The 13,302-nt window shown below is 45.5% G+C and overlaps 1 protein-coding gene across 2 annotated transcripts in view; it reads left to right on the top strand.

Moving 5' to 3' along the window:
* Window positions 1-13,302, top strand: part of LOC115471937 (dimethylaniline monooxygenase [N-oxide-forming] 2-like) — a 116,281-nt gene that overhangs the window by 85,205 nt on the left and 17,774 nt on the right. For both annotated transcript variants that reach the window (XM_030205922.1, XM_030205923.1), the window contains one exon: window positions 7,794-7,982. In XM_030205922.1, coding sequence (XP_030061782.1) covers window positions 7,794-7,982 — 189 coding nt within the window. The remainder of the gene's footprint in view (window positions 1-7,793; window positions 7,983-13,302) is intronic.

Below are 13,302 nucleotides of genomic sequence, written 5' to 3'. Positions count from 1 at the left end.
CCCTCTCCCATCCATCCAGGGTCTGCCCTCCCTCATGCTCCCCCCTTCCATCCAGGGTCTGTCCCCTCTCTCTCTGCCCCCTCTTTTCAGCCCCCTTATTCCACCTGTCCCTATTTCCAGCCCCAGCCCACATCTCCCACCTGCCCCCCTTTTCAGCCCCACTATCCCACCAGTCCCCAGCCCTTTTCTCCCATCAGATCCAAGCTTCAGCCCCCAGCCACTTCTCACTGTCCCCTTTTCAGCCCCTAGTTTCAACCCCAGCCCTTTTCTCTCACCAGTCCCGAGCTTCAGCCCCAGCCAGTTCTCCCTGTCCCCTTTAAAGCCCCCAGTCCCCACAGTTTCAGCCCCTGCCCCTTTTCAGCCCCCAGTTCCAGTACTAGCCCCCAACTACCCTCCTTTTCAGCCCCCAGTTCCAGCCCCCATCATCCACCACATGCCTTGCATCCCCCCTTTTCAGCCCCAGACCCATTCTCCCACCTGCCCCAGGCATGGACCCATTTTCCCTCCTGCCCCCATGTCAGACCCCAGTTCCAGCTTCAGACCCTTCTCCCCTCTGAGCACCCCCACCCCTCCCCTCCCCTATGCCCTTCTCCCCTCTGAGCTCCCCCACCCTCCCCAATCCCCTTCTCCCCTCTGAGCTCCCCCTCTCCCATCTGAGCCTCCTCTGGGCTCCCCCACCCCTCCCCAATCCCCTCTGGGCTCCCCCTCTCCTATCTGAGCACCCCACCCCTCCCCAATCCCCTTCTCCCCTCTGGGCTCCCACACCCCTCCCCAATCCCCTTCTCCCCTCTGGGCTCCCCTTCTCCCCTCTTAACACCCCCACCCCTCCCCAATCCCCTTCTCCCCTCTCAGCTCCCCCTCTCCCATCTGAGCCCCCCTCTGAGCACCCCCATTCCTCCCCAATCCCCTTCTCCCCTCTGGGCTCCCCCTCTCCCATCTGAGCACCCCCACCTCTCCCCGATCCCCTTCTCCCCTCTGGGCTCCCCATCTGAGCCCCTCCTCCCCTGACCCGGTCCTGTCGTCTCCCCTCCATCCAGGCTGACAGGGCCCTCTTCTCCTGCCACCACCCTGCCTGTTTTAAAAAAAATCCATGCAGCGATGCAGGCAGCGCTTCGCGTCTGCCCTGTGTGTGCTGTAAAAGCTGAAAATCGCCTCGCTGGCGTCGGGCCTTCCCTCGTGATGTCCCGCCCTCGAGGAAATAGGAAGTTACCTCAGAAGAGGGCGGGACATCGCGAGGGAAGGCCCGATGGCAGCGAGGAGATTTTCAGCTTTTACAGCACACACAGGGCAGACGCGAAGCGCTGCCTGCATCGCTGCATGGATTTTTTTTAAAACAGGAAAAGTGGTGGCAGGAGACGACGGAGCACCCCCCCCCCCCCACCTGCTGACACCCGGGGCGGACCGCCCCCACCGCCCCGCCATTGCCACGCCACTGGGGGAAGGAGTAGGGAAACACGCGGAGCGTATTTCCCTACTCCTCCCCCTGTCTACGAAACACCTCTAAGTGCCCCCCCCCCCGGTGCATCAACCTAGCCCTCCCCAACAGCGCATCACCAAGCTCCTACCCCCCCCCCCCCCGGCGCATCACCCAACCCCTTCCCCCCCAGCGCATCAACAAGCCCCTATCCCCCCCACACATCAACCCCCTCGTCACCCGCAGCCGCCAATACTAATGGTGTCCGGCGCTGCTGCTTCTCCTGTTGAGCAGCAGCAGCCGGTATCAAAAGAAGAAAACAATACAAAGCTTTTAAAACTAAAACGCACCTCCGTAGACAGCCATCTCACATTGGCTGACGTCTCTGCAGCTGCTCCTCCTCTCCCCTCTACGTCACTGCCCCTGGAGGAAGACCCCGGAGGAGCGCAGCGACGTCAGAGGGGGGAGGAGGAGCGGCTGCAGAGACGTCAGCCAATGTGAGATGGCTGTCTACGGAGGTGCGTTTTAGTTTTAAAAACTTTGTATTGTTTTCTTCTTTTGATATCGGCTGCTGCTGTTCAACAGGAGAAGCAGCAGCGCCGGACACCGTTAGTATTGGCGGTTGCGGGTGGTGAGGGGGTTGATGTGGGCGGGGGGAGGGGCTTGGTGATGCGCCGGGGGGGACGGGGTCGGGTGATGTGCCAAGAGGGGGGAGGGGCTTGGTGATGCACCGTTACAGAGGGCCTTGGGTGATGCGCCGGGAGGGGAGTGTCACTGGACATGGGTGGCTGGAAGGGGGCAGGGAAGAGGGAGATGGGGGAGGGGGTCCTGAGACCACATGGGTGGCTGCAGGGGGGACAGGGGACACAGGAGGGACGCTGCAGGGGGGCAGGGGGAGAGGAGGGTTGCTGCACATGGGTGGCTGCAGGGGGGACAGGGGGATAGGTGGGTCGCTGGACATGGGTGGCTACAGGGAGGGCCAGGGGAAAGGAGAGGAGGGTCATTGGACATGGGTGGCTGCAGGGGAGAGGAGGGTCGCTGGACATGGGTAGCTGCAGGGGGACAGGGGAGAGAGGAGGGACGCTGCACATGCGTGCCTGCAGGGGGAGAAGAGGATTGGTGAGGAGGGGGTCCTGAGACCACATGGGTGGCTGCAGGCAGGGCAGGGGAGACAGGAGGGACGCAGCAGGGGGAGAGGAGGGTTGATGGACATGGGTGTCTGCAGGGGGGGCAGACGAGAGGAGGGTCGCTACACATGGATGGCTGCAGGGAGATGCTGGACATGGGTGGCTGCAGGGGGGGCAGGGGAGAGGAGGGTCGCTGCACATAGGTGGCTGCAGGGGGGCAGGGGAGAGGGAGGGGGTGAGGTGGTTCCTCACACTCACTCACTCTCTGTCTCTCACATACACTCTCTCTGACACACTCACTGTCTATCACACTGTCTCTGTCACACACACACACTCTCTCTATCTCTTTGTCCCTCTCTCTCACACAAAGTCTCTCACACACACAGACACTCTGTCTATCACACACTCTCTCACACACACAAACACACGCTCCATCTCTCACACACACTCTTTCTGAAACATACACTCCGACGAGGAAAACCTTGCTAGCGCCCGTTTCATTTGTTTCGGAAATGGGCCTTTTTTACTAGTAGCTTAATATTGTCACTGTTAGGCGTTGCCACTGCTTGTTGTAGACACTGCTTAAATGATTTAAAATCCCCACCACACGCTTCAAATGCCTATATGCTCACAACACATTGAAAGAATTCCTTTAAAAGCTTAAAAGCTCACAGACTTTAAAAGCTTTATATATATCTTGTAATATGTTGAAAGACTTCCTGAATGTCCAGTTTACAGACCTAACTATTTAATGCTGACCCTGACCGATGCTGACACTGCTTAACAACGATATAGTTTAATGCTGACACCGCCTGGTATTGAAACACTGCTTAATGTTGATACCGCTTGATGTTAAGACTGATAAATGTGCACACCACCTAAAATTACATTTAATCACAGCTTAATGTTCACACTGCTGATGTTGGCAATGCCTAATGCTAATACTAATGCCTAATACTAATACTGCTTGATGCTTATACAAATTCATACTCACCAGCACCCTTAAGCACAACCAAACAACACGAACCATAGCCAACATGAACACCAACAAACTGCTCATGATAATCTACTTCCTACCCCTAATTTACCACGCATGGACCACTCCCAACATAAACAGCAATCAACCCACAGTATACAAACCCTACAAACAACTCATTCACAACTCACCAGACCAAAAGAGCAACAACCAACTAAAATGAAAAACAAATACATACGGAAATAACCAACAGAAAGGAAATAAAGGTCACAATAAAACCAGACACCAAGAAAACAGGCAGTTAATAAAAATGAACACATCCATGTCCCAAATCAAACCTTATTACTCAATCCAAATGGGATACGTAAACGCCAGATCGGTAGTAAACAAAACAAAGACCATAACAGACTGGATCACCACAGACAATCTCGACCGCCTATTCATCACTGAAACCTGGATCCACGACCTCAAAGACCCCATAATTTTGCCCACCAGGATACAAAATCACCCACTGGACAAGGAACGGGAAAAGAGGAGCAGGAATAGCTATAATATACAAATCCGAGTTCAACATCACAACCACAGCTGAATCCATTCTGCCACAACTTGAAATTGCCTCGGTCAGAATTAATCACCCAAACCTGCAAGAACACCTCAACGCAATCATACTCTATGGACCACCAGGCAACTGGCAAGATGCCCAAACACACTTCATGGACTTCATTTCGAACACTTGTGTCTCCACCTCAAACCTTATCATAATCAGAGATATCAATTTACACCTCGAAGATCTTACCTCAATAAACACCCAAGAATGTAAAGAGTTCCTACAACTATGGGATCTTCACGGAACTAACACGCAACCAACTCACAATAAAGGACACACTAGACATCATATCACACAAATTTGATCCTGACTCCAACCTCACACTAATAAACACAAAATGGACACCAGCCCCGTGGTCAGACCACTACAAAGCACACATCTGCCTCCAATGGTGATGAAAGGCTCAATTAACAAACAAGAACAAAAAACCTACTCCACGAGAGGTAAAATAGACCCGGCAACATTCTGGCAACAGATATACCACAACGGATGGACAATAAAGACAGACACAATCCAATTTCTACCAGAGTGGGACAATAGATGTAGATCAATACTGGACAACATTGCCCCAATTCAAACCAGAACCTCACACAGAAAGAGCTCAACACCATGGTTCAATGAAGAACTGAAAAAACTAAAAACACAAGTTAGAAGATTAGAACGAGCGTGGTATAAAAAGAAAGATGACCCTATACTCAACGCCTGGAAACAACTTCAAAGAAAATATAAATATACCATAAGACAAACCAAAAGACTATATTACAAAACTGTAAATGGACCAAATTACAAGGACACACACAAACTCTTCCAGCTCGTGAACAAGCTATTAGATATCACACCAATCACAACCAACAACAAAGATACACCAGGAGCAGACAATCTCGCAAAATACTTCAATGAGAAAATCGTACAACTACGACTAAAAATACCTGTTAGCACCATCGACTACGCCGAACTCCTCGACTGCATACCCAGCAGACAGAACCTGGACCAACTTCGAGACATTATCGGAGAATTCCATCTCCCAATCGCTCAAAAGATTTGCCAAATCTCACTGCAAATTAGACATATGCCCAAAAACCTAATGTCATCTGCCCCTCAACAATTCATAACAGATCTAACGAACCACTTGAATTATATGTTACAAAATGGACTCTTCCCAAAGGAGAAAGGAAACATTCTTCTCACCCCCATACCCAAGGATGCAAAGAAAAGCGCTCGTGAACTAACCAATTACAGACCCGTAGCATCCATTCCCTTATTAACCAAAACAACGGAAGGGATAGTGACCAAACAACTTACAAACTATCTAAACAAATTCTCAATATTACACAACTCCCAATCAGGATTTCGGTCTAACCACAGTACTGAAACAGTACTAGTAACTCTAATGACAAAATTCAAACAAATGATTGCAACTGGCAAGAACATACTACTTCTACAATTTGACATGTCCAGTGCCTTTGACATGGTTGATCACGGAATACTACTACACATCCTCGAGTACTTCGGAATTGGAGGCAACGTCCTCAACTGGTTCAAGGGGTTCCTAACCACACGATCATACCAAGTGACATCTAATTCGACTACATCAGCCACATGGATACCTGAATGCGGAGTACCACAGGGATCACCCCTCTCACTGACTTTGTTCAACTTAATGATGATACCCTTGGCCAAACTACTATCAAACCAAAACCTCAATCCATACATATATGCAGACGACGTAACAATCTACATCCCATTTAAACAAGATTTAAAGGAAATTTCTAATGACATCAACCAAAGTCTACATATCATGCATTCATGGGCGGATGCATTTCAGTTGAAACTTAATGCAGAAAAAACCCAATGCCTTATACTCACCTCTCCACACAACACGAACAAATTTACCACCATTAACACACCAAAACTGAATCTTCAAATTTCAGACACCCTAAAAATCCTTGGAGTTACCATTGATAGACACCTAACACTTGAAAACCACGCAAAAAACACAACAAAGAAGATGTTCCACTCAATGTAGAAATTTAAAAAAGTAAGACCATTCTTCCTAAGAAACGTCTTCCTCAACCTGGTACAATCAATGGTGCTCAGCCATCTGGACTACTGCAATGCACTCTATGCTGGCTGCAAAGAACATATAATCAAGAAACTTCAGACAGCCAAGAACACTGCAGCTAGACTCATATATGGTAAAACAAAATATGAAAGTGCTAAACCCCTAAGAGAAAAGCTGCACTGGCTCCCACTTAGAGAGCGCATCACGTTCAAATATGTACCCTAGTTCACAAAATCATGCACGGAGATGCCCCTTCCTACATGTTACATCTGATAGACCTACCACCCAGGAACGTGAAAAAATCATCCCGCACATTCCTCAACCTTCACTTCCCTAACTGTAAAGGTCTAAAATACAGACTAACGCATGCGTCTACCTTCTCTTATTTGAGTACACAGTTCTGGAACGCGCTGCCGCACAACTTAAAAGCGATCTATGAACTGACTAACTTCCGCAAACTACTGAAGACCCATCTCTTCAACAAAATATACCACAAAGATCAACAAATGTGAACTCCTCCACATTCATCCAGCATTGTCTTATATATTTACTTGTATTTCATGCTTTTTCATAATCATGTTACCCCAAATCCCTCCATAATACTAAATGTGTATTTTATTATATATTTCCACTATTCATGATGTATAGTAAGCCACATTGAGCCTGCAAAGAGGTGGGAAAATGTGGGATACAAATGCAATAAAATAAATAAAATAAATAAATAAAATAAATACTTTGATTGTAACCACAGAAAGATAGTACATCAAGTCCCACCCTCTTTCTCTTTTTCACAGAAAGGGTGGTAGATGACTGTAATGCTCTCCCAGGGGATGTAGTGGAGACAAAAACTGTGACAAAATTCAAAAAATGCATGGGATAAACAGAAAGGATCCCTATATGGAAAAAGGATGGAATCAAAACAAAACTTAGTGGTGCTTAGATAGCAGCTCGAGTAGTTGGGAAGTAAAGCCAGCACTGGACAGACTTCCATGGTTTGTGTCCCAAATATGATAAAACAGGGCACACTTCTATGGCCTATGTCCCAATGATAGAAAGACAAATCTGGATGGGCTGGAGTGAGCTTGAATGGCAATTCCCACAGTTGGGAAGTAAGGCAAGTGCTGGACGGATTTCTGTGGTCTGTATCCCAAAAATATCAAGGACAGATCAACAAGTATGTGTATTTTATATCACATTCATATCAAACACTATGAGTGTATCTGAGAGGGAGAGAGGAAGACACCTTAAGGTTGATAGCAAATAAAATGTCAGTTTGCAACATGGTTGGATTGTTAGTTTAAATGAAGTGTTTTCAATGAATGTGACTATGCTGCAACCAAAATTATAAAACCACTCTTTGAAGATTTCATCATATACTGCCTATATACAGTTGGCATTGTGGCAAGTTGCCAGTTGCCCAATTTGTGCTGCCAGTATTTGATCATGAAGCCTGCAAAGAGTGGCAGGTGTGGCTCTGGCTGCCTTGTCGAGCAGACTGAACAGACCATGCGAGTCTTTATTGGCCATCATTTATTATGTTACCATAACTAAAATGTAGGATTTTTTTTAATGATGGTATGCCAACATTCTTTCGCTTTGTGACTCAGGAAAAGGTGGAGGATGGAAGAGGCAGTATCTACAAGTCTGTGATCACCAATACGTCCAAGGAGATGATGTGTTACAGCGATTTCCCCTTCCCTGACCATTTCCCAAATTATCTATCTCATACAAAAGTTTTAGAATACCATAGACTCTATGCTGAGCACTTTGGCCTTCTGAGATACATCAAGTTCAAGGTAAGGAATCCCAGATGAGAATTTTTGTATGTACGAGTATCTGATGAATTTCAGATTGGGATTCATGCTACAGTTCTCCATTGCCCAACATTAGATTCTAAGGGCCCCTTTCACAAAGCAGCACTAAGCCCAATGCGGGCTTACCACTTGCTAAACAGGAAGTACTGTCAGGCTACCGCAGCACCCCGACGGTACTTCCCACCCCCAGTATGCTGTCATATCCAGCGCTACAAAAATATATTTATTTTTGTAGTGCCAGGGTATATCTGGTGGTAATCGGGCAGTGCTGTGCACTGCCCAGTTACCACCAGGTTAGTGTGGGAGCCCTTACCCCCACCTCAATGGGTGGCGGTAAGGGCTCCCCCTGAAATGGACATACAAGTGCTTTACTTGCCACACGGCCATTTCCTGCAGAAAAGAAAGACTACCCTTTTACCAGCTGAGGCAAAAGGGGGCTTTGGTGTGTGTCAAAAACACAGGCCCCCTTTTGCCGCAGCTTGATAAAGGGGCCCTAAGTGCTTCACCATGGTAGTAAAATATCATCAAAAAATAAACATGGGGCACATATTTTTGCTATTTTGTATTCCTGTTTATGCTGTCCTTCAAGTTTACTGTCAGCATACTACTTCCTGTTCAGCTGTCATTAGTCTCTCGTTTTTAGCATCTCTCCACCTGAATAAATAAAGACTATTTCAGTTGCCTCCTATGTTCAGAACAGAAGTGTGGAGAGCTTTTTAGTCACCTTCATTGTTTGTTTCAGCTGACTACTGGGTTCTTATCGTGTTCTGATATTTTTAATTAGGCCAAGCTAAGAAATAGCCCAAATCGATAGTTTATGAACTACTTAGGACATTAAGGGGGAGATTCTACATATGGCTCCTAAAAAATTTGGCATGGAAATCAATGCCGACTAAGCGTATTGTTTAAGCGACGTCTAGATTTAGGCACGGGTATATAGAATATGCTTAGTTGGTATCTCAGCGCCTGAAACTATGTGCCTCCATTTACACCAATGAAAATATAGTGCAAATCCTAGTGTGTAAATTTAGGCGCACTGGGCTGTATTCTATAACTATGCATGTAAATTTTGGAACACCCATGAAATGTCCATTTCCCCACCCATAACCACACCCATTTTTGCATGCATTAGAAGTTAGGCACACTGCATTACAGAATGCGCTTAGCTAGTTGTGCGCATAAATTCTAATTATCACCAATTAGTGCTCATTATTGCTTGTTAAGAGCTGTTATCAATGCTAATTAGCTTAAGCCAATGATATAGAATATGCTTGGATTTCGGTGTGGATCTCTAGGCATGCTATATAGAATCCGGGGGAAGGGGGGAAGATATCAATGTGGGCTGCCATTAAGGCAGGTTATTTTACCACAAATTGTTCCATTTTAGCACCAGATCCCATTTTATGCAAAGAGACCCTGTGCTAAAATAGAAGGTGTGGTAAAATAATCTGTCTTAACAGCAGCCCACATTGATAACTTCCCCCCTAAGGGGGTAATTCTTCAAAAGTAGGTGTTCATATTTACACACCAGTTAGATGCATAAATATTTAGAATACTAGCAGAAATGTGGGCATGAAAAGTGCATGAGTTGTGTATGCACTCCCTGTCAGACAGTTGATCTACATTCTCCCTTCTGCCTTCCACACACAGTCTGGCATCTCTCACTTCCCTTCCCTGCCCCACAAAGCTCTGCACACACACACATGCCTTAAAATCACCTCCCGTTCAGTCTTGGCCCAGGCAGTGGCACTCATAAGCTACTTGAAGCCTGCACCACGATTTTCTCTCTGAACCATCTTGCAACTGTTCTGACACAACTTCCTGTTTTGTGAAGAGTGGGACAGTTCAGAGTGAAAGTCCCCATGCAGGCCACAGGCAGGCTATGAGAACCGATGCCTCAGCCCAGGTAAAGACTGAAATAAAGGTGATTTTAAGGTACAGGAGAGACAGGGGTGGGAGATGCGCCCCCTGTTAAAAATTCCTGGCTACACCACTGGGTGTGTGAGCCAATATTCCACTTACTTAGATTGTGATCCCAGTAGGGACAGAGAAAGTACCTGTATATAATATGTAAACTGCTTTGGTTGTACCACAGAAAGGTGGTATAACAAATGCATTATCCTTATTCTATAAATGTTTTTCTATAAATACACACATATCTTAGACAGCACTTATTTGAAAGGTGGGACTCACATGCTCGTAACTTAAGACGGGCCCTTTTACTAAGCCGCGTAAGCGTCTATGCACGTCCAACACGCACCAAAATGGAGTTACTGCCCGGCTACCACGTGGCTCTTGCGGTAATTTCATTTTTGGCGCGCATCCAATATGTGCGCCCCAAAAATCATTTTTATTTTTGGATGTGCATATCGGACGCGCGCCAAGTAGCATTTGACTTGCATAGATCATTACCGCCCGGTTACTGCATGAGTCTTTACCGCTAGTTAAATGGTTGGCAGTAAGGTCACAGACCGAAAATGGACAAACAGCAATTTTGATTTTGCCGCATGTTCATTTTCGGCAAAAAAAATGTTAAAAGGCCTTTTTTTACAGGCGCACTGAAAAATGGATCGGCGCGCACCCGAAACCTGCGCCTACACTACCGCAAGTCTTCAGCGCACCTTAGTAAAAGGACCCCAGAATACTTTAAGTTATACATGTATCTCTGGCATAAAGGTGCAAACACTTACACCAGCTCTATGACTCGCTACGTGCTCACATCTAAGCGCATACATGTGTGTATACTTGGTTCAGCTAGCATTCTATAAAGCACAGTAATGGACTACTTTCCAGGCACCCTGCTATAGAATTATCCTCACGGATTCCAAGTTCAGATAATGGGCCTGTGAATTAGAGCTATAGTGAGGCAACAATGTTAGATGCCAGCTTCACTAGTGTGAAGAGCCTATGATTATATGAAATAATATTGCACAATTTGTTTAAGATTCCACGTAAATTATTATGTTCCACATATATCAGATGATATAACACTAAGCTCAATCCTTCCTATTAAGTAGTAAATTTAAAAGAAATCATAGAAAATATTTCTTCACTCAATGTGTAATCAAACTCTGGAATTCGTTGCCAGAGAATGTAGTAAAAGTGGTTAGCTTAGCAGGGTTTAAAATAGGATTGGATGGCTTCCTAAAGGAAAAGTCCATAGACCATTATAAAAATGGACTTGGGGCACTGCTTATTTCTGCAATGAGCAGCATAAAATGTCTTGTACTGTTTTGGGATCTTGCCAGGTACTTGTGACCTGGATTGGCCACTGTTGGAAACAGGATGATGGGCTTGATGGACCTTTAGTTTGTCCCAGTATGGCAATACTTATGTTCTTATGTACATATAAGAGCTTTGGTTACTGACGGAAATGGTACAGGAAACAAGTGAATAATCTGAAACAGCTTCTTAACACTGTGTATATGGCGCCAAGATTTGGGCGCCCAAATTTGGGCACACATTCAAGATGACCACGCAACTAAATTGGCTAACTAGCTGTTTACCATGAATAATTATATGATAACTGATTGTTGACATTAATTAACACCAATTAGGATTTACATGCACATCTGGCTGTGTAGGGAACTTGGGGGGGGGGGGAGCTCGGACCCCTAATGTTTGTATTTTCAGAGCTCCCCTCTGAATAATGAAACAAGGGTTACATGTAAGATTTATTTAATCCCCCTCCCTAATTATTCTGTGTGCTGTTTTCAATTTTTGCTAACTAGATCAGGCTGCAGGGTGACCTTATGAAATTGTGCAAGGACAGCCATGTGACCTACATTCCTCCTGACTAGACTGCACCCAAAAACATGCTTATGCATTTAGCATGATTTGTTGGGCAAGCGATGGGAGAAGGGGAAGTGGGCCTTTCACTGAGACAGTTGTGTGTGTGGGTAGGTGGAGAACAAGAAGCTTGCTTAAGATCTTGGTGAGGAAGGGGCGTCATGAGAATGGAACAAAAAAAAACTCTATATTTTTGCTGGCTAATGTTAAGGTCATGTCTAGAGAAAGATACTGTACAAGACAGCCAGCTTAAGAATTTATTGATTGTGAACTTTTGTTACAAGCTTTTAGTAGATAAGTAGATGTATATAGAATGGTCCAATGTGATTATGATAACCTTAATGGATATCTAGACTTTATATTAATCTTTGGGTCAGATTTCCTATGTTTTATACAGTTTGAAACCATATTAAATTAAGATAGAGAAAAGGGGAAGTTGGAAAAAGTCTTAGCCAACCACAAGGTCAACTTAGTTACAATTTGGACATATGATACAAAAACTGCTGAAGTAGCATGAGGAGGGGGGTATGGAATTTGTGACAAAGGTATAGTGAGAGAGAAGTTTCTAGTAGTTGGTGACATAAGCATGTGTGATCAGATGATTGGTTAGTGGAGTGTGCTAAGATGGTAATTCATTTCTAGATTTTTGTATAATATGTATTGTATAAATATGAGTGAGAGGCTAGGGTTCAGGGGGGCTTCTTTGTTCCCAAGGCAGTGAACTGGGAGCTATTTTTTTTTTTTTTTTAGAAGTGCCCCCTAGGGTGCCTGGTTGGTGTCCTGGCATGTGAGGGGGACCAGTGCACTACAAATGCTGGCTCCTCCGATGACCAAATGCCTTGGATTTGACTGGGTTTGAGATCGCCGCCATTAGTTTCCATTATCACTGAAAACCAATGCCGGCCATCTCTAAAGCCGAGCCAAATGTTGAGATTTGGCCGGCTCTGACCGTATTATCGAAACGAAAGATAGCCGACTATCTTGTTTCGATAAAACGGTCGGGATGCCGCTTTACGGAGCTGGCCTTGAAGATGGCCGGCCATATAGATGGCCAGCCCCATTCGATTATGCCCCTCCATGCCATACTTTTGTATTGTTGTTTGAATATTTTTACTAGTAATTGTCTATTGCTTATGTTTGAGTTGCTGTTCACTGCCTTGAGTGAATTCCTTCAAAAAGGCAGTAAATAAATCCTCCCCTTATCTACTCTTTTTTTTTCTTTTCTCTCTTCCGCTTTGCACTACTGTTATTGTGTTGTACTTTCTCCTAACATTGTACGCCACATAGAGCCCACCTTGGTGGGAATATGTGGGATATAAATGTTCACAATAAATAAATAAATACATAAATTACCTCATCCTCCCTGACTAGTCATTGTAGGCCTTGATCATCTAGCAGCCCAACTGACTCCCTCACCAGCTTTTTGTTTTGAATATATTTCAAAATCTATGGTGTTTATTTTTGACTGTACAGCAAGTGTCTTTTCAAATTCTCTCTGGGCCTCCGTTATTAC

Source organism: Microcaecilia unicolor, chromosome 6, assembly GCF_901765095.1.
Source record: "Microcaecilia unicolor chromosome 6, aMicUni1.1, whole genome shotgun sequence".
Lineage (NCBI taxonomy): Eukaryota > Metazoa > Chordata > Amphibia > Gymnophiona > Siphonopidae > Microcaecilia > Microcaecilia unicolor.
Note: the sequence above shows the minus strand (reverse complement) of the source record. Positions and strands in the feature narration are given on the sequence as shown.